The sequence below is a fragment of the Melospiza georgiana genome, chromosome 1 (genome assembly GCF_028018845.1).
Source record: "Melospiza georgiana isolate bMelGeo1 chromosome 1, bMelGeo1.pri, whole genome shotgun sequence".
In the NCBI taxonomy this organism is placed as follows: Eukaryota; Metazoa; Chordata; class Aves; order Passeriformes; family Passerellidae; genus Melospiza; species Melospiza georgiana.
In genome coordinates this window covers 47,017,329-47,040,336 of record NC_080430.1, presented here as the reverse complement: position 1 = coordinate 47,040,336, position 23,008 = coordinate 47,017,329, and the positions used below count along the sequence as shown (strand labels likewise).

General features: G+C 40.7%; 1 protein-coding gene across 1 annotated transcript in view; it reads right to left on the bottom strand.

Annotated features, from left to right (window-relative positions):
* BMPER (BMP binding endothelial regulator) overlaps positions 1-23,008 on the bottom strand; it is a 145,364-nt gene that overhangs the window by 24,873 nt on the left and 97,483 nt on the right. Inside the window, exon 13 of the mRNA XM_058024342.1 lies at positions 20,727-21,063. Within this exon, the coding sequence (XP_057880325.1) occupies positions 20,727-21,063 (337 nt within the window). The remainder of the gene's footprint in view (positions 1-20,726; positions 21,064-23,008) is intronic.

Below are 23,008 nucleotides of genomic sequence, written 5' to 3'. Positions count from 1 at the left end.
CCAGTCATTTTGGGACACTCACCGGGGAGCTGCAGTGGTCTGGTAGTTAACTAATCTCAGGCCTTGACTCAACTGCTTTCATGGTGATGCCACATAAAGGAGTCCTCCAATCCCCTCCCTGCTTCTACTGCTCCTCCTCTTCTCAAGAAAGTGCTCCTCTCTACATTCAAACAGAATCCAAAAGCTGAGGAAATTTGAAATACACTGCTGACATGCTCCAAAGACTGCAAATTGCAAGGCAAGTAGGCAGCTGGTCACACAAAAAAGCATTGTGGTTTTGCACCATGAACTCCATGAGGGTAATAGCCATTGTACCACTTGGTGGGTTCTATGCCAGTCAGAAGCTGCAATGATAACAAGCAGCCCTGAATGCTTGAGATCAGCAGATAAAGCCTCAGAAGCATGCCATTGTTCCATGTTCTGTTTCCATATTTCATTTTACACACAAGTAAGTGGGCAATCTGGAGCCTCAAACCTTCATTCATGTGCTATTACAGTAAATATTTTTAAAGTCAGACTAGCTTGAAATGTCATTTCCCCCATCTGTTTTCTGCTAAGTTTGTGCATCTTTTATACTTTTTAACTTGTGAAAAATCCTACATTTTTCACTTATAAAACACAGACAAGATGAAAGCCCAAGCATTAAAATCTCTTATTTAACAAGAAATGAAGGGAAGCAATGTATTTCACAGTATTAAAAATGATCCAGCTGCACAGGTGGGGAAAGACTCCAGCCCCTTTACATAGCTTCTTTTGAGGATACCACTTTGTTGCTAATTATTTATACAAATGCCCAATAACAGAGGGAAGTCACCATCTCATTTAATTTACGTACTGCTCACTGAATGCAAACAGCTTTTAGCCCCAGGCTCAATTCAAACCAGAGGCAGTTGCTAAATTATGTGCATTCACAGTCAGATCTCACATCTGTGGGATGCAAGAAGGAAATTATGCCAAGTCTTAAGTTTGTTCTTTCCAAGTTCATCGCAGTGGGCAGACTCAACCAAGGAACCTGCACCTTCCCCTCTGGGACCCAGTCATGGGGAGGCACAGGAATGGTGACAATTTGGGAAGGGATTTCTCCCACATACTCACAAATCATGTCTTCAGCAGTGGGGGAATGGCAGAGCTGGCCCTGACACCACCTTCTGATCTTCCCATTGCTATGTCTTGCAAGGTGTTTCATTGCTTTCAAATCTTTGCCTCAGACCATCTAAGTGAACCAGACCCTCTCTCTCACTTTTTATTTCTCCTTCCAGCGCATTCATGACGATGAACAAAATGCACAGATCACACTCTGTGACCACAGAGTGAAACGTAAATCACTTTTCTGGGGTACACATGCTTCCTAGAGCTTCCTCTGATGCTGCCTGAAGCACAGCAGATGTGCTAACTGGCCTTTCCAAATCCCAGCCCTTTGCAGGGGGAAGCACAGCACACAGTCTGCTGCATCTGACTTCCAAAAGCAAAGGGGAATATGCACAGAGGTGGAAGATGCCCTTGCCTCATCACTGTAATCATATTACTTGTCTAGTATTTACCAGATTTTACAGACATACACTCCCCTGGCCCAAGGTCTTGGCAGTGTCATTTTAGATTAATCAGCCCTGAGCTATCCAGGTCAAAAAGAGGGTCATGAGGGGTGACATTCAAAACATAGAGTTTCTCTTGACAACAGAAGCAGCAAGTGCTATCCCATATTATAATCTGAAATAAAACAGCACCACTTTTCCAACAACTTTGTGAAAAATCTGTAAATTGACTAGATTTCATCAACTATGATGACAATACCAGCACTTATTTTCTTTTTCCTGTTTTCTGTGCAATAAAGTGACCCAGAGATGTTTTTCCATTCATAAGAAAAAATAGGGAAATATCAGGTTAAAGGCTAAATAGAAGAACTTTGCTAAGAGCAATAATTCTTCCCCATTATAATTGTTTATAATTATTGTTAAAATTATTGCATTACCAATCAAAATACCTCTATTGTTTTATGCTGCAGAACTCACAGACCCTATGATCTACTGCATGCAGTAGCATAGCAGTCTAGGGTAGGCTTAAAAAACACTTCCTTATTAATCTTAAATAGACATGTGATTTTCTGGCATGGCCTCAAGCAAATCATCTCACCTGCAATGAGACAGATGAAAAATGTGCCATGAAGGTCTGACCTACAGCTGATGTAAGATGGTAGAGACCTGCAGAAATTGTCCTGCCACAGGCTTGTACTGAGAGTAACTCCTGGAGCCAGTGAAACTGGCAATATGCAGTCCCAGCTCTATGCACATTCTCTCCTGCAAAGGGACAGACCCTGTAAAAATATCCACTTAAACAGCAACAGTCAAAGTATATTTCTTCATATAGATATCCCCTTGACATTGTCAGTCACACTCATGGTCTTATCTCCAGGGAACTTCCAACAGCTTCATATTCTGGTTGGAGTGCAAATTCCTACAACATGAAGTAAACACCTCTGGCCCCTTGGAGCAGCCCTTTTCCCAGAAACCTCCATAGGAAAACCCAGGGCGCTCTAAAAGACCACATGCCAGAATGGAATCTTTTCATTCTAAATCCACTTTTATTGCCGTTTCCAGCCATCACAGGAATCACACAGCAGGCAAGTCAGGAAATGCAGACACCAGAGATCATCTAAGCAGCAAATAACTCTCACTTGCTAGATCAAGCGGCCAGCTGCTGCCCTCAGCACTGGACTCCTCTCCTACCTCCAGTTCACAATGACTCTGAAATCTGGTGCCAACCTCTCCGCTCCAGTCATCAAACTGAAAAAGGAGGCAAATCTAAACTTTATAGTCTACTTCTTCAACTTTCTTCCATGAAACACTCTTCAGCTACACTCCCACCGACATTAGCAAAGCTGTTGGGTTGCTTCATTGGAGACCTAAACGCAGTAGAGTAAGCCACTCCAGAAGCACATTCCTGGTCACTGCCCACTAACTGGGCAATGAAGAAAAAGTGAAAACTGCAGTGTTGAGCCAATGGATAAGACGCCAGGAAATTTCAAACTGCACCAAGCATGACGGCAAATGGAAACCGTGACATAAAGTTCAGAAGAAGGTCACTGCTTTAAAATCTTTTTCTAAAGAGACACTTCATTATGCTTCTTCTTTTGCAAGCATTCATCAATAAAGCTAGAGTACCAGAGACAGAGAAGAAGTGGGTTTATAAAAGAGAATAAAAATAAATTTTGAAGTACTTGTTGCCTGGGTGGTTCAGGCACATATTTTCAGTCTCTGGTGCAATGGGTGTATCTGCAAAACTCTGCACTGTTGAGCAGTGGTTTAAATGGCAGCCCACGTTCTGCACAGCTGATAACCCACCTGCACCGAAAGGTCAGTGGAGACTCCACCATAGCACCTGGCAACCAATTCTCTCTGATTTTGGAGGCTTTATCTTGCATACTGTCCTGGATTGCCAAGCAAACTGTATTCTCTTTGCCATCTGTGTGGCAGTTGTCTTCTGTTAAGAGGGCAGTTTTCCTCATCTCTTTCACAACCACTCCTCCCTCTGGGGAGACAGCTGCTGATAACAGGCTACTGAATGTCACTGCATGACTGATAAGAACTACAGCATCCCATTGTGAGATGCTCCACCCAGAGGGAGGAGCCAAGCATTCCTACCTGGATGTAATCTTGAGCTTCTGGAACACCAGCACAGATTCTCCACTGGATTTCCCAGAGGAACAGCTGCCTCTTCCACTGGATCTTCAAGGAAAACTACACTCTTCTACAGGATCCCTGCTCCAACAGAACCACACCTGACTCTCCAGGAGGACTGCAACCACAATTCCAACTGGACTGCTACCAGCACCCTGACCCACAGGGTGTCAGGTTGTGTTTCTGACTCTGTTAGTGCTGTTTTGGTTTACCACATTATTTATTTTATCTTTTTATTTTCTTCCCTAATAAAGAACCATGTTTTTGCCTGAGAGCCTCTTAATTTAAAATTTATAGCAATTCAGAGGGAGAGGGTTTACATTTTCCATTTCAGGGGAGGCTCCTGCCTTCCTCAGCAGACACCTATCTTTTGAAAACAAGACACATACTCAGATATTGAGACTTTGAGTAATGCATTCCTGGTTGGTTCAGATGTGACACAGGACAGAGCTGGGGCCATGCCTCATGCCTCTCATTCACTCACCTCCAAAACACCAGCCACCTCTTGAAGGTTTTAAAAAAATTATGCTTACTAAAAAGCTTTGGAGATTCAAAATGAAAGACCAAGACCACCTGAAGAAAAGGGATTACTTCCGTACAATGGGACTCTGGTATTTTCCTGTGTCTAACTAGGCTACAGCTGAGAGTACCACTGTACCACTTACAGGTTTTTTACTTAATAGCATAATAACACAGAGAAATATTTCATTACAGTGACTGCTCTCCACTAGGTTTGAATCACCTCTGTATTAGACAAGTGAAAAAAACCCCTCAAACAACAAAAAGCTCTGGGTTTCCTGTCAAAAGTTGAGTGCTGTGCTTTGATTAAGGTCCTCTAGGAGCTCTGCTCAAGCTAAGACAACTAATTTAAGGTACTTTATCTTGTGCAATTGGAATATAATTTTAGGTTTTTCGGAAGTAAAACAGAAAACTGACACCAGTTCAGCCCCAGGTGTTTTTCTCTTTCCTCATGTTGTGTTTCATGGCAACTTTCCATATTTAAAAGCTATCATACATGGAAACCCATCTCTTATAACAATCCACAATCATTTATGTGATTCCCTAGATCAAGCCAACGTAAGAACCATATGGAGTCAGAGTCAGAAAGCAGGTTCAGAGATGATCCAAACAACAAGCATGGCTACACTGCTGGGAGAGCTGTCAGTCAAGGTCACTTTTAATCCCACTTGTAAATAAAAAACCTGCTAAATGGCTGCTAAAGTGTTCTTGCCGGGCTGTTGAAATATTTGCCTATAACCTGCTGTGCAGCCTTAGTAGGGTCCACTTCTGATGAGGTGATCACTTAAAGCTTCTATAAAATACAAGTAAAAAGAATGCCACTTAAGTGTTTTCAGAAAAATCAAATCACAATGGAAACCCAGGAGGAAGGACCAGCAGATCTTCTCTCCTTCATGTTTACCACATGTGCACTTCCAATGCCGACTCCTCTGATGAAAAAATTAAATTACTTGTGGGTAGGGAATTACAAAGCACTATTAAAATTATATAAAACTTTCTCATGGTTTTTCTCTGGTGTTTTCTGCAACATGTCAGAAGATTAATTTGTTTACTGTCCACAGATGCAACAAAAACCACAATTACTTGGAACAAGGAACATTCAGTACAGCAACACTCCATATCCCTCTGTGCCACAACTGTTTTTCCACAGCATCTACTGGTGACTGCCACTGCTGAGAATGATTCTGAAAGCTCAAGGTGTCCTGCCTGAGCTCAGAGAGCCAGGCTCACTGTTGGCAGTGGAGGAGAAAACTGATGTAATCTCCTAAGAATAGACCAAAGAGAGACTTCAAGCAACAGTGGGCTACAGTGCACCCTGTGGCACTAAAGGCAAAACTCTTGCTTCTAAATCAGTATTAAACTCATGACACCACTCCTGACTTTTAAATGTTATCAATGTAAGAAGAAGCAGGTTAACAAGATTAACCACAGAAGTGTTGCCACATGCTGAACTACATGACTGCATCCTTCCATGCATGCATAAAAATCCACACAAGGGTTTACACTGAAGCCCACCAGTGATGAGACACCCAAGCAGCTGCCTGTTACTGCAGATAAAATGCTTATCACATCACAGCCTGGCCCACCAGCATATTCAAGTAAGAAGGTGAGTGATTCATTTGGACTACTTCCATTTCTGGGACATATCTTAGTCCTCCGTTATTTGTCCGAGTTGCTCCCACTACACTTCCCTTTTCTGAGTAACTATTAAAGTAGTCGGAATAGCAGGACAAAGCTCTCCTCCTGGGCATCACAAGAGTTTAGGATGTGTCAGATAAATGTATCAAAGAGGAGATTATTCCTGAACACTAAAAACCCATTGGAAATATATATGACAGCCCCTAGGCAGTCTGACACTAGAATCCCTCATCTGGGGCTGTTAGACAAACAGCTCATATTTTACTCAGAGTGAAAAAATCACACACATTATGGTTCTCTGACACTCTTTAATCTTAACACAGCTGCAAGCTTCTTTCAGCAGGGAAACCTTCTGGGTGAATGTGACCTTTGGATAAATCCTTCCATGTTCTCTGTCATGGTATTTATTGTTACAGTCAGGCTAATGATTCACTTTGTGAACAGCCCTGGGAGGGACCTTTTTTCCAGCAGCCCACAGACCTGTAATCATGTTCCTCCATCACTGTCACACCTGTACTACAACAGGGGAAAACAAAGGGTCAACCAAAAAAAAAGGAATATATATTCTTTCGCACTTTCATTTGGATTACTGCACAGAAAGACAGCATTCATATTTACAAGATATATAAAAGAGCACTAAAAATTTTTAACATTGAGGCAACTGGCTTCAGGTAAACTCTGTAAGAAGTTAAAACTGCCAGAAACACTAGCTACCTGAATATAGTGCGTTTTCCTAGGATAAGTAAGGCGTCACTTTTCCATTCAAAGCAGACAGTGGACACTACAGGAGAGGAAGACAACGCCAATACAAGTCTTGAAAATCAATCCCTATGTCTGCCAGTTTTCAGATATACAACTAACCTTAAGATAAAACAGGTTTTCTTGCAGCTGACACTCAATATTAAAAATTTGTTTATGTTCCTACTGCACATAAGCACAGTAATCCTCTCTTGGTCATTTCACACTCAGCTCATAAGAAATCCTTTTGCTGAGCCACCAAGAAGCCTGAATTGAGTCTGAACATGTAATTTGATGGGCTCCAAACTGCCCAGGAAGGGAGGTGACAAAAGCTGCTGGATAAATTACTTTGCTGGATCTAACTGTTGAGTAGGTTATTGGGCTACTTCATGAAATACCATCCTGTCTAGAACCCCGAGACATGAGCTAGGTCCACTCTCGCCACCAACAAAAATGAATCAAAGACTTGGTTCATGTCAATCTGGATGAATTTCTCACATCTGAATGGAAAGCAGACTTAAGCATTTATTAGTACCTTAAGCCTGAAAATGAAGGATGCTGCCAGCCACAAGTCAGCATCTGCAAGAGATTAATTTCTGTGTTCAGATCTTTAGCAATGCATAAAATTCAGGCAACAGTTAGGAGCAGGCAAAAATACATATGTTGTGTATGTAGGAGTGATAGTCACGTAATAAGTTGGTTTATGAGATCAGTCTCTGATCTCTGACTTTCCTGGCTCAAACTCTCAGGCATCTGATGTTTTCAAATTCTAAAACTTTTAACACAAAAGCATAAGTAGTGGTGACCTGGAATGAGTCCAGGTGCATTTTCACACTTCTCAGGAAGGAGTAGTTCATGTCACAAAAGTCATCATTTGTTTGCAGTAATTCAGAGACAGTCAAGGACTGGATAGACACAGGGATGATTCTGTGGACTTCAGCAAGCTGTGCTGTCACATCCTGAGCTGGAAACATAACAGCGAGAGACCACAAGAAACTTCTGTTGCTCTTGTTCATACTGCATCCACACAACACTCTACTAACCCAACACACAAAACTCCCTCCCTCAGGCTGCCAATCCAGCATTCTCATGCACTCCACATAACTCCAACTGTATGTCAAAGGGGCATTTCCACAAATAAAAGGCTCCTAAAAGTATTACTGCAATACCAGTTTTCCTAAAGCATTGTAAAAAACATTAGAAAAAACTTTGGAATCTTTCAGAAAGACAAAGAAGTTCTTATCCTTGAAACAAGTTGCTATTGGATGTCTAAACCATGCAACCTTCTGCTTTCAGTCACCATCCAGATTTAGTAGGTCTTAAGAGAAAAATCAGGCCTAGTTTCCCCCCCAGTCAATATTGGTCCTCAAGTCAATAAATCTTAATATTGACCACAACATAGAAACCAGTAAATGTTTAATATCTTCTTCTGGGTTTTAATTATAAACACTGAGAAAATTTATCAAGTCTTGACTTCTTAGTCATATGGAAAAGCTTTTAAACATTCTGCACAGACCACTGTCGATCATTCCCATCACAGTTATGGAACTAAAACATATTTCACCAACAATTCTCTGAGCACTTACATTTTAAACCCTGGCATGGCTTTGAATGTACCCCCATCTGTTGCAAGGACAGTGAAGAAAATAAATAGCATCTTTTTACGTTATTACTTCCAGTGCCACAGTCAAATATCCTCCACCCATATAAAATTATAATTTCTATAGATGGAGAAAGTTGACAAAAATCCCTGTGGTATTCTATAACTAAAAGGTGTTCCTTTATCATTTGTAAAGAAATATGAACAGCACTGAGAGACAAAGAGAAATAAAGGATGCAGGTAAAGAAAATTCTTGGGGCTACAGTGCACAGTTTGCATGCAACTGATAAAAAGAACCATGCAGTGTGAATTCCTTGCCTCAAAAGCCAGATGGGAATCCTGGCGAGGGATATCACTGGCTACCACATAATACGGACTATGGCTATGGAATAGATTATGTCAAGGCAGCAGTCTAGACATCTTGGGAGAAAGCACAGGCTCATGAGAGTACACTCTGCCAGAGAAATTTGTTCCTTTGGTGTCTCTCTGCCACTATGTTTGGTGTGATCTCACCCAGCTGTGCATAGTACACAGCTCACAGATGCCTGTTAGTGGCGTTCTGCATCTGCAGGGTATCGGTGGATACCAGTTTGAAATGACTGTAGAGATCAAACTAACCAAAGAGACAAATGATCTGGAAATCAGAGCAGGTGAGTTAAAGGAGAGATGGAATACGAACCAAATATCCCTTACAAATGGGCTGAAATGCCTGCGTAGTGTATTTTGATTTTGGGCTAGTGGATATTTTGAAGTCAGATCTTTACTGCTAATGGTAACATGAAGATTTGGGCCTTCTGTAAAGTGAGGAACTGTGATGCAAATAGTGGGAGCTACATTTTTCAAATGTTGACAAAACACAGCCTAATTAACTTACAGAACCTGAGATCATATTAACAAGTTCAATGGCAGATAAAATGGGCACTTTTTTGTGGGATCTGTTCTTCTCTGATTACCAAACAACATTCAACCCTTTCTAGTGATATATTGGTGATCTTTATACTGTCAGCAAATAGTCTTTGCCTTCAGACACAAGGCCAGGAAGGGTATTCCTTCATGCCAACCAGTCCATAAGATATTTTTGACAATGTTTTCTATAACCACAGCAAATCCTAAAATTACTGAAAGTTTCCATCATCCTTTGAGGACACAAGGATATCTATAATCTATTTCATCACCTTGCCATACTCCAAGGAGTATGGAAATTCTTTTTCATGAACAATGGGATGAAAAATTAACACAACAGAGAAAAACCATGTAGACAGACTGATGAGCAGAACAACAAAAATGGGTTTTCAAACCTCAGCCAAATCTTTGATATCTGAACACAAAGTTCAGTGGGGGTTTTCTTGCATATTGTCTCCTCCTGCTCCAATTGCAAGTCTTTTATAGCCCAAGCCTCAATTCATTACTAGATTTTGACTTATTTTAAGGTTCTTACTTGCCAAAGACACATTGCTAAATGGAATATTAATGAGGTTGTCATCTCTACTGGGCCTTAAAGGAGCAGAGAAGATTTAGTGTATTAAAAAAACTAGCAATGCTTTTTTCTGAAAGTTTGAGAATTTTTGCTTTGACAAGAATAAGACAATACACTTTTTGTGCATATGAAACCTCTTAAATCCCATCAGAAGGACTTGAGCTTGAGGCCAGAAAGCAGGCATTTTCACATTTTAATCTCAACTCTGCTCTTGGCTTCCCGCACAGCAAAGAAGTCTTTCTTCATTTCAACAACTTCAAACCAGGGAACAGTGAGAATTAAATGTTTACACTGTGATTTGAAAATGTAAAGTGCTAAGAAGGAGCACTTAGGAAATGAACTTTGTAATCTTTTTCTTTGCTGCCATGGTATCCACCATTCTCAACAAGTTCTTACTTCATGTACTCATAGACTACATAACCTTAAGCACTCACTCTCTGTAAACTACATACCTCATTTGAGAGCTGATGTACAAAAATCAGCTGTCTGAATACCTTAACACTTACAACAGCTTCCTCTGGAGTTATCATAAGAGAAATTACTTGTTATTAATTTTCACATGCTAGATTTATTTTAGCTTTTATGTTTCAGAAATATTATGCAAACAGAATGTTAGTTGTAGGAATACCCCAGAATGCAAGAAAACATATGGCTCCAACTCCCTTCAGTATTCCCAGCACATTCACGAACAATTTTAATTTCAACTGGCTTAAGTGGAGGAGTCAGAGAGAGACTTTAACACTCTCATCCTCTATCATGATGAAGAGGTGAACTCACAGCACCTGCTCTCATATATGCACATCCCTCTATTTTGGGTTAAAATATAACCCTGCTGCTCCCTTTGGGTGAGGAAGGTACTTGTCACAGTGTATTTTGGATACAGTGGCATTTTAGTTCTACCCCTGCTCCAGCATGACACTGGCAAAGTCTGTGTCTGCTCTGATGAATCCACCACAGAGAGTTAATTATGGGAGCACAGCCACACGTGTGTTTGCAATGGGTATCTCAATAGTTTAACAGTGGGTGAACCCAACACATACACCCACACATTACCTAAGATTAGGGACTGTAGTGGGAAACTTTTAAGATGGATAAATTCACAGAAGTACCTGTGACACATTCTTGCCTGCTCCCACTGAGTCTGCTCTTTGCTTTGGTGCTGCAATGCCTGAGGGGACAATAATCCTTAGGTGCTAAAACTTGCCATGGGGGGGTCAGGACCTTTTGTTGTCATGTCCCAAGTCCTCACCAGAACTTGCCCTGCCACATATGTAGGACCTGTTTGCTCACAGTTAATCACGGACTGCATCTGTCTCTCATCTCACTGCTGGTGCCTGGTGCTCAATCTGCTCTTGCTCTCAGAGCTTCACTGCCAGGGGCAAACATTGAAAGCAGGTTGAAAAGCAAAGGGAGAGGACCCCAAAATGGATTGTACTGTGTTTGTTTGAGGCACTGTGTAAATCACAAGTCCTGCAAAGTGCTGATTCCTTCATGTGCTGTGAAGAACAATAGAAAAATGAGCTTGAATAATTAGAAGATAATTGCTTTACACACTAGTGGTTTGTACACTTGAGAGAGCAAATGTGGAGTATGGGATCTTCACACACCTCTCAATACAGCAAGCCCTTATGGGGACAGACAGGAAAGAAGGAGATTTGCCTATACCCCGGATTGCTGCTTTATACCACAGACAGCTACTTAAAAGCTGACATAATGCAGCTCAAAGCCTGGGAACATCCCAGATTTTTTGGATGCCCTGTGAGATTGAGAAAACAAGACAGCAAAACTGAAATAAAAATCTGCAACTATTAAAAACACCCACAAGAAAGCTTTTAGTTAAATCTAACCCATAAAATGTCTCTAGAATGGACCCCTCATGTGCAGCAAGTCAGCTCTCCAAAATACAGGGAGAGCAAGCTTGATAAGCTCCTTGGAGCTGTCAAAACCTTCCTAAGGCAAGCTTTCTACAGAATTTTTTTTGTAGTGGTCACAGCTCACGTCCTGCTTTGTCTGGTTATCCTGCCAGAAACATAAATGAACTCATAAGAATAACAGGAGGATTAGGTTAAGCTTATTTTTAAAACATTTCCCACAAATTCATCTCATTTGCCTGCTTACAAACACCCTTGCTCATCTTTGATCTGTGTCTAATTAGGCAGGATATACTGCAGGTGGCTTAAAATAGGAACTGAAATATAGTATATTTGCAGTTATGCACGCTAAAGGAAAGGTAATTAAAATGTCATGTTATGGAGATGTAAACTGATCATCTCAGGGTCTGAAAGGATTTCTCCCACATTTATGACATGGTACAGTTGGCCAGCCACCATATGGGTGGGTTTCTTCTTCCTTGCAACACTTACTGACCTCTCCTTAAGGCAGAATGTGAGATCTGATGGGTTGGTTTCTTGAATTATTTATGTACAGAAATAGACATATTGCCATCAGCTAAGCATCTCTGCATTTTATTTACAGTCAATACTGCAATAAAGCTTAAAACATAAAAAGCTAAAATTAAATTAAAACAAATTTGCAAAGAAAGCCCTGCTGAGAACTTGTTGTAGAGGTTAATTAAAATGAGATCGAACAGAGATCTTGGATTTTGCAGTAGCTGTAGTTAAAAATCTGTGGTACCTGATAGAGACATGGTGGTTTCCCCTGACGATGCTTAAAACTTTTCCAAATAGCATCTCGCCAAAAATAGGATTTCTTTTTGCAGCTAAAAAGAAATACTGCAGAGTAGCAGGTATTTTTTCTTTGGCAATGGATTAAGTTGTACCAACTGGCAGGCGGTATCTTTTTAAAATATTTCTACAAGGGAGGCTATCCCTCTGCTTTTCTACCAGTTCCTCTCCACACCTTCTCTCCTCTTTTTAAGCATTGTGCATTTTATTATAATACTGAAACATCAGTGGTGCTTTCCAGAATAGAAAAGGGCTCTTTCAAAAACCATTTATAGTGTCTGCAATAAGGATGTGCTTGTATTTCACCATGGCAGTCCTACAGCATGTTCATGCTCACTGTGAAATAGTGGCATTTGAATACTGTAGCTGCAATATTTATGATGTTGAACTCTAGATTAAAGAAATTATTCCTAGAGCATGTTTTAAAGCCTATCCAACAAATTTTGAAAAATGTGAGAGACAACTGACCTATCATTGCAGGTTTTTTTCTACAAGTTCCTTACAGAAAAGAAAGAAAAAGAACCACAAGTGAATTCTAGTCAGCAAAACACAGAACAAACCTCTCAGTTGCCTGTGTCCAGACAAATAAGGTTTTTTGCCTTGGAAAGTCATCCTTTAGTTTTGCCCTAGGAAAAAAGAGACCAGCAAACAGGATATGGGTGTCCAGATTTGAATGTGTTTTCTTTTGCCTACCCCAGTAAAGAATGCTAATGAAACAACTAGCTGAAGTTTCTGAAATTATCTGTGGTACAGAAAATGGCGGGAAGACAAAACAAGGATTACTAACTGATGCAAAGATTACTGTAATACAGCTTCCTGGGACAGGAAAATTCATAATGATGAAAACTTGTCACTCAAATCCAACAAAATTCCCATTGACTTCAATAAATCAGAATTGTACCTCATGACATCAAGGCACTGTAGAAAATAAAAACAACACCAAACTACTAAACCTCTATTAAAAGTAATCCAGGAACAACAAGCTCTAAGAATGCAGTCCATATTGACAAATGATAAGGGTATTGGGCACACCCTGCTTTTCTGTTAGATGTCTCCCCACCTCCTCCCTACTCCATAGTGCCTACCATCCTTCAGGATCATTTCTGTCTCAGTCAAACTGACCTTACAGTTCCACATGCAGAGTCTCACATCTGTCAGACAATGGACAATGAGCAAGACAGCAATCAGTTATGAAACACCTGACTTGAATTTCATTGAGCCTGGTAATAAACCAGAAAGAAATGAAGGTTTACTAGGCAGAAGAAGGCTTTCATCATAATTCTCTATATACCTCCATTCATTATAATGACAAAGGAAGTTCTTTCCTGGAAAAGTGAGAAATGAAGCCTCATAATGCACTTGCAAGAAGTAGGAAATAACATTTCATTCAGTATAAAAGGACAGGTAGGGTTGTGATCGTGTAATTACGTAAGCAAAACAAATACATTCCAGAAATGCCATCCTTTGAAGGAAAGGAAACTTGTAGGGGTTTAATCACATAGTAGTATGCTGCTTCATCTGGTTTTCCTGTAACAGATCTCTCCTTGTTTAAAAAAAAAATTAACTTTCCATATAGGGAAGTACAAGGGGAAGCATGCTCTCCTTGGCTGGAAGCAAGCTATGGACAGTCCCAGGTGAATGGTGTCTATCCAACACCACTGTTTTGTCATTTTGGAGCCCTCTCCACCTTAATCCCTTCCCCCCACTGAATCCCAATACCTCAACAGGAAAGGAGACATCTGTGAATCGTCTGGCACTGCTTCGATGTTTTACAGCTGTAATAACCACTGATACAAAGAGAAGAATGTTTTCTAGCCCCAGATTCCTGAGGTACTTTTCTAAACAGACACAAGTGGATGGGACTTGGTTACATGAAAAATACCCCACTAGGGTCAGGGGTGTGGGGAAAGATGAAGAGGAATCATGATCTGCAGATAATTGAGCTCAGCTTGGCTTTAGATTTATCTTTTCTGACCACTCAACCCATTTGTCCAAATCCAAACTTCTAATCTTTGAATCTAAACAGTATTTTTCAGGCAGCTTGAACTCGCTCACTCTAGGCTATATCAGATGAAAAATACTTCAAGGAAGGGGCTTAAGAGAGTGGTGATTTTACATCTATGCAGTAGTTTTGCAGTACTCCTTACCATTAGCATATAGACAGGACAGTTTGATGCTTGCTCCTAGAAATCCCAAAAGGCACTGGACACAACAAAGTCCATTTTCTCTCACTCTTGGCACTGTCAGTCACCAACAATCTAAGTCATGGTGCCTCTTACCTGTTTTTCAAGCAGCTCATCACAGCCTTACACAAAATGCACAAGTTGGCATTGAGTGGTTTGGGGGATAATGTCAATTCACATAGAGGCATAAAGGAAAGGCAGTAAACAGCCCAGACAGATAGGTGTGAAGAACTGATTCCCAAGCACCAGAGCTCTTGCAAAGGTTGGGGACACACTGGCTCTCCCAGTGCCTATGCACCTACTACCAGATTGCTGTGCAGCCCTTTGAAAGGACCTCAAGAGGCTGGAAAGATGGGCAGAGAGGAAGTGTCTCAAGTTCAACAAAGGCAAATGCAGGGTCCTGTGCCTGGAGAGGAACAACCCCATACACCAGCACAGGCTGGGGGCCAAACTGCAGGGAAGCAGCTCTGCAAAGAAGGACCTGGCAGTTTGCCCTTGTGGCCAGTGGTGTCCTGAGATGCATCAGGAAGAACATTGCCAGCAGGTCGAGGGAGGCGATCCTGTCTTCTGCTCAGCCCTGGTGAGGCCACATCTGGAGTGCTGTGTCCACCTCTGGGCTCCTGGGTACAAGAGAGATATGCAGCTCCTGGAGCAGGTCCAGGGAGGGCAACAAGGACTGGGGAACTGGAGTGTCTTTCTTATGAGGGAGTTGGGCCTGTTCAGCCTTGAGACAACTGAAAGGGACCCTCACTAATGTGTATAAATATCTAAAAGTGGGGTGCCAAGAGGATGTTTCCAGGCTCTTCTTGGTGGTGCAAGTCAATAAGAAAAGAGGCAGTTGGCAGAAACTGATGGACAGGAAGTTCCACCTGAACATGAGGAAGAATTTCTCTGCTGTGCAGGTGACTCAGCACTGGAACAGATTGCCCAGAGAGGTTACAGAGTCTGTCTCACTGGACATATTCCAGAACCCTCTGGACACAACTTTGTGGCATGTACACTAGGATGATCCCTCTGGAGCAGGGAGGTTGGTCCAGATGACCCCCCTCTTGTCCCCTCCAACCATCCTCATTTTTTGATTCTGTGATTCATAGAAAACTCACATCCTCATGCAGATTTCCTTAAAAATAAAAAAAGAAACAGTAATTGTTTCAAATATGTTTAAATTCCTTTCTAACCAGAAGTTCCCTGGGCCATGCAGCTGCTCTATGACAATTTGCCCAAGAAGCTGAATAAATTGTTTCATCCTGAGCTCCTCTCTGTTGTGGTTACACTGCTGCTAGTACCCAGACTCAGGGCCAGCTTCAGGCAGATAGTCTGACAGGCACAGAAACATCCATTCCTCTGCACAAGGGCCAGCAGAAGCAAGAGCCAACCCCTGCTCTGTGCCAGGTCTGTAAGAGGACCAGTCACAGTTTCATGCCATCAGTCCCTTTCTTGAGCCAACACAACTGGCTTTGTCTTAAAAGGGGGACAGAGGCCAGGTCTGCCCTGGTGTGGGTGGAAAGACATATGTGGAGGCTGGTTCAGGAGTAGGAGCCAGGACAGGAGTCACCCTGGTGAGCACTAAGAGCTACAGCTGCCCTGCATTTACACCACAGAGGAGCCAGAGCAACTGCTGTGCCCTAATCCATAGCCAGAATCTTTTCAATTTGCAGCTTGGCAGTAAACTGAGGGTTTCAGACATCTCATCTCCATCCACTCCTTAAACTCTTGAAACAGGATTTTCTTAAGTCATTCTTCAGCATACATTCCTTTTGTACCATCCTGTTGAGTGAACATAGGGGCACAACCACATGAATTTTACAGCTGTAGGACATCATTGTTAACAGGGAAAAAGACCTTCCAATCTTTTGCTTCAAAGCCACAAACCTTTGGTCCCCATCTTTCACACAGTTTGTAAATATCTTTGCAATGCTCACATGTTCTCTGCAGCCATTTCATGGCATCATCGCCAGTCTTAATAACAGAGATCTAACAGGCTACACAATGTTGCAAATTATGCCTCAACTCCAAGCAGTAATATTTTCTCTAATTAAGTGGAAATTTTTAGAAAAACTGCAAGACTGCAGCAGTTAACTGAATGAAGTTAATAGATTAACTGAGACAGAAACTCATTAACTGATTAACCCAGAACTATAGATGAAGTAATATCACCACATCACAAAGAACATTTAAGTAAAGAATTGCAATAAAGTAGATTTGCAATTTTTGAATGCATGTGATTAACAGATTCAAACAAATAATGCTATTAGTATGTTGGTTATTGCTTGCCCTAAAATACTGATGATTAAAGTGTTTAAGAGAAAAACACATCCTAGGACAATTACAAAAGAGAAAAAGAGTAAGCAATTATTCAGAGTGCTATTGTCTGCTGAAATATAATAATAACAATAGCAAAAATATATATTAATAATGGGAAGAGTAATAATCATAAAAAGACTTCTCTTAAGAGTTTTGACACAAATTTTCCAATGTGAAATAGAGAAATCTACTGCACGGCAAAACCAAGATACTGAATTTTTTCAAAAGTTGTGGCAGTAGTGAGAGACTCAAGCACTGTCTAATTAGTCATTTATGAGCTCAGCTGCTGTGTAGGTGTGTTAGAGATGGGTGATACACTGATATCATGTTGATGTCATGTTCCAAATCTGTTGATGCAACTGCTTAAAAGAAAAAGACCCCACCAAGCTACTAGAAAGCCATGGATGCCAATGAAGGCAGGTGTTCAGGGAATGTGAGGCCTGTGTCTTCCTCTGCAGTGTCTCCTGCAGCCACATATCTCCCTGCATAAAGCAGCATTGCTGTGGCAGTCCCTAGACCTGTGGTAGGGGCTGCTTGCTCCTCTCAAGGAGGCTCCTGAGAGGTGTCAGTCATGACCAAGCACAGCAGGCATGGGGTCACACTGGTGACCAGCCCTGCATGACCACATTGCTCCCTGGCCTCACCTGCTGGAGTCACCTGCAGACCCCTGCTACAGCACAGCTCGAAGAAGCACAATGAGATCAGCCATAGGGTAGGGTTTGGTGAGAACAGAAAGTCCTCTTCTTTTTCAAGCTCCCCAAGATCCCCAAATCCTCATCCATGATCTTAAATGGTACCATAATATTTCCCAATAATATGATAGAGCTTCTTCTGTTAACAACAACACAAGATTTTGAGATAGTAACACATATTTTTAGTTCTGCTTATACTCAAGAGCAGTTTCAGGAGTTTGAGTAACAGCTTTATTGCATACATGGTTTAAATATCTTCCTTACAATTTGATACTGAGTAACCTTGGTAACTTTCTTTTAATTTTTTTTTTTTTAAGGACCATTCTAGGATGATTAGTCATAATGAAGAACCAAAATAGACTAGTGGCATGGTGATGACACTAACTGTTAATCTCTTCTTCACACAGGATTTACCAAAGTCTCCTAGAAATTCAAAATAGTTTCCCTGCTTAATGAACTTGCCTCCAAAAAGTTGAACCCAAAGGGTTATTTTTAGAGTATTACACATGAGTACTGAACAACTAGAAATGCATTAAAGACAAACAAAAATACCAGCCCCAAATTAAACAAAGCAAACCACAATTAAAAAAACATAAAATGTGTTTAGTTACAAAACAAAGAACTTAAAAAGTGGTGTAAAATTTTGTTAGTCTGCAGTCAGAACTATTTCAAAATCCTTTCTCACATGCTTACATTTTACTTTCTTCTGCCATACGCTTTGCAGGGAAACACAAGTCACCAAAGTCACAAAAAAAGTGTTAAGGGCAAGGTGCAAAACCTAAGGCATCAAGATCTCTCAAGGTCAAGCACACGAGTCAACATGCAGCTAGATCTCTACTCTCTAAAACATGAGCTATATCCTTTTCACTTAACAGTCATGACAATCACACTGTATGTTTTTTGGATGGCTAACAAAAGGAGAAACTACAGCTGTACAAAGAATGAGACTTAAATGAATTTGAGATATCTTCACACAAATCTCCTCAGTAACACAATGTCAAACAAAAGTTTGCAATGCATTGTTCGCTGCCTTTTATGGTATTTGGAGAAAACACACCCTAATTCCTAATGTTCCTGCTGAGTTTATTTCTATATCTGAGAATTTTTATTAATAGCAGGTCACTACTGGAGCAGCAAAATGAAAATGAAGCAATGTCAGTAATACAGGCAAAAAGGACAAAGAAAGGTTAACTCTTGAAAATATAGTATTTCAAAAGGAAAAATTCCATAATTATGTTGGAGGGTAAAAACTGAGAAGCTATTCAATTCATTGAGGATATTGGGAGAAAAAAAAAAAAGAATCTAACCCTATCATTCTGCCTCCTCCCTTTTCTTACAGCTAAGAGCCTGCTCAGAGTTAAAAAAGCAGAATTTTAAAAATTTTAGTTGAACTTACCCTGAAATTAGAGAACATTGACTACATATGCTTTTCCAAAAAATCCCTCAGTTAAAAGCTATGTTAATTCGAATTTCTTTCAATGGAAATCTAAATCTCCTGCAAAAGCACATCACCAGTAATGAGTTATTTGAACAGAATTAATGAAAAATGCAAATCTTTCTTGAATGTGTGTCCCAAAATCATTACCTTCTTGTGGACACTTCCTGGTACAAAAAATGGCCATGGTCATTGACAAAATTCCTTGCTACAACTTTATCAGTATGCGTTGGAAGCTGAGCATTTTAACAGCTAGCAACATCGAAATGGAAACAACAGCTACTTCTGACAAAATATTACGGTCATTTCAATGTAACATTTCCTGAGGGAAAAATACTCTTTTCTACAAAAGGACACAAATTAAGTACTTCCTTGATTTCATTGCCTTTCCAGGACAAACATTAGATATCATTTTAAAGGAACAGAAAAGCTCTATGGTAATTCTTGAGTGCAAGCATGTAGATTTTTTTTGACTGTTGTAGCCCAAATATAAATCACTTTCTGCTCTGGTGTCAGGAAGTGTATTGCACTAAATTAATCATGAGCTACTTTAAAATAGGAACAAAAAATCCACTGCAAAATTAAACAAATCTCTCTGCACCTGTTTTCCATTTGCATTGTCACCACTTACCTTTAAAGGACGATGGAAGTGAGATGGGAATGTTGCTGAAATGTATTCAACAGAACCCGTGTGTGTGTTAGCTTCTCTAGTGCTCTCTGTTTGCCTTCAGCCATTGGAAAAGATAAAGTATCATAACTTACATACAATATAATCTTCACTCTTTGCCAGGCTCCTAGCACAGGATACACCATAGCAAAATAAGTGCAGAGGCATACAGACTACAAGCCAAGCTGTATGTCTTCTCCTAGCATTTCCCAGTCTCAGATGTATTCTGCTGGATTAGATAAACGTCTTTTTGTCTCATTATAAAAAAAGAGGAAAGGCAATTCATAAGGGAAATTGATTCATTCTAGAAAGCTTTTCCTAGTAAATCAAATAGTGAATGTGACCAAGTGGGGAAAGCTGGGAGTACAGAGATCAGGCAGCTTCATCCACAACCATACAACTGTGACTCAGCTTGCTCTTACATGTAATGTCAGGCAATCCAAAGACTAGACAATTGTATTTACTGAGTGAGGGGAAAATAAACTCATGCTAATTAAAGAAAATATGTCTTTGTGGCTTAGACTTAAACCATTTTAAAGATTAAAAAAATCTATAATAATTCACTCAGACAAGGATTCTAGATCCTCATCTGTCTTTCTTTTCTCCCAGGGCAGGACAGGCCATGCATGGAATTTTTTGTTAACAGTCCCCTTTCAAACTCTCAACCCACAAACCACACCATCCAAGAGGCATTAGACATATTTAATATCCTTGCTTTAATAAAGTAATTTTCAAAGTGTTTCTGGGAAGACACACTTATGTGGACCACAAGCAATAGCAATTGAAGTCAGCCTCAATTTTACAACTGAGTTTGAAATCAGAGAGAATTTACAAAAATGTTTTGAAGTCTCTTCCCCCTCTTCCTTCAGTCTCCAAAAGTACTTTTTCTCTAGGTTATCACAAGCTTGCCTTCCTTTCTCACTGTTGGCTGCTCAGCTCTGTTTGCTCAGGACCATGTTCTGGTTCTGGACTCAGAAAACCTCCCATAATATAAGCTTTATATTAATTCTTGACAAACATATCTCAACATGCGTTCAAGTGCTACTGAAACTCCTACCTGGTTTTTCTCATCACGCAGTCACTTAGTACCTCCCTCCACAGCAAGCCACACTTACCGGTAAAAGGTGGTATAATCCACTGTTGAATGACAGCTCTGGAACTCCCAGGCTTTGAGCTTCTGGCATTCCCGATGAGCTCGGAGTTTCACCCTGACTGTCCCGTGGCACAGCTCGGGCAGGGGTTTCCTCTGCGGGCGGCTGCAGAACTCGTTGGACTCCACGCGCCAGGATTCCGCGAAGTCGTCCACATCAAACTTAAAATTCCCATCCCCTCCAATCAGGTCATCTCGCTTGTGCCCATTGTAATTGCCACACAAACCACAGAGTTTGCCTTTCAGATGAGGGGCAGCCATGACTTCCACAAAACTGTCTCCATCCCATGAGATTTCCAAGCCTGATAAAAAGATAAGACACAAAATTCACAAAAAAAAAAAAAAAAAGAAAAAAAAAAGAGAGAGAGAGAAGAAGAAGAAATTGAGGATAACTGACGATAACAAACTGCATCTTATGCTTGTGAAACGGTGTTAATGGGAACCTGAACAAACACACTGGCTTACTTCTGATAATGCTGTTAGATTTCTATATCCCAGTAAGTGCCTCTGGCTAGTGCAGTGTTTCTTAAATTACAGTCAATTACAGTACATGCACTATCTCTTCTTAGTTTTGTTCTTTCTTGCTAATGAATGGGGTTATCCTAAAAAATATGGAGCCAAGGCAGGGCTCGTGCAAAATTCTGCAAATTGAATTTCCTGTGGTAAATTTCTAGCTGATTTTGCAGTGGGCCCAGAATTTCAACCATTGTTACCCATTGCACAGGTAGTGGTAATATAAAGATGTCTGTGATCCATGACACTCCAGCTGTAACCTTATGGGAAACATCCTACTCTTGCCTACAAAGCTGACACTGCTTGCTCATTGGGGTGAATACAACTGTTCCAATACAAGTTACCTTATTTTGGGAGAGTAAAAAGAGTTTAAAAGATTACAACAAAGATATATCAGATGGCAAAACTGTTGTAAGAAAGCATTCTGAATTGGATTCAAACTGTTCACTCAAAAGGCATTAATTACCAACTTTTTGTCTGCATAAGTTAGCAAAACTGAGAAATTATGGTAAACATCTAACCTTCATCTAGTGGCTGGGATGTAAGCCCTCTCCTACAATTTGCTTTACAGGAAGGTTTGGTACTTCTGGAACATCAAAATCAGAGTTACTTTTTGTGAGTGACACCCATTTTATCTGTCTGTACCCATCTAAAAGCTAGGTGTCTTGTTTAAGTCAGCTGTCTAGGCCCTTTGATGGAGTAAAATAGGCAGTGCTGGATCACAACAGGATTGTCTAATGCAGAGGAAATAAACTACTTTCTGAATGTCCTTCTGTTCCCTGAGATACTCTAGAGGGGCCAGAGATCAGGTGGAGACTAAATTTATAGTTTTCACCTGAGTGACTGTAAATTAAATGGATTCCATTCTTTGAGGAGTAAATAGGCAGCTCATAAGGGAAAACATTTTGATATCATTTGGGATAAAAACAACACTAAGAAACATTGCTGCTTAACTTCTACCCAAAAATGCCCTTTCTTGTAATTACTTCTACTGTCTCCTGAATCCTCCTATGTCACATCTGCAGGAACCCTGCATCTGAAGATCACAAATAATTTTGCTGATATTAACTTATTCTCATAAAATACCTGTGAGCAGCCATTAGTTAAGGACAGACACAGGATCCTGTTTTTCAACAGGATAATCCAGATTTTACCCTGTTCCCCCTGCTTAGCCAAGAATACCAAAGAGCATCATTCTGTGGTTCAGGACCAGGGCTTCGCTCCAGCTTTCTTCATTTGCTGTGTGGGCTGGCTTAGCACCACCCTTTCCCCTGGTAAATCAGTGCTTGTCACTGTGTGATCCAAATCCTGCCCTGTCCTCATGCAAGTAATTAACATACCAATGACTCAGTTCAAAGTTGGAATCCTTCCTTCAGCAACACATCCCATTGTCTCCTATGACAATTCCTACCCATGCTGCAGAGGAACAGGGTGAGGTTCAAGAGGAAATTATGGCTATAGAAGGGTGCCATCTTAACATCCTGCCCCAGTGCTTGTGTAGGTTACACCATGTCTCCAAGAGCTTTGGGAATGATTTACTAATCAAGGCTGTGAAGGTAATTCTGCATTACCTGTCACTGCAGTCTATTACACTGTTTTTTTACCACCATAGCTTAGCAATGGTAGCACAAATGTATCCTGAGCTAACTATGCCTGAAATCAGTTTCAAATTACCTCATAAACCCAGCATGGATGGGGCCACTGTCTCCTCCTCCAAAGGCACTTTACACTCAG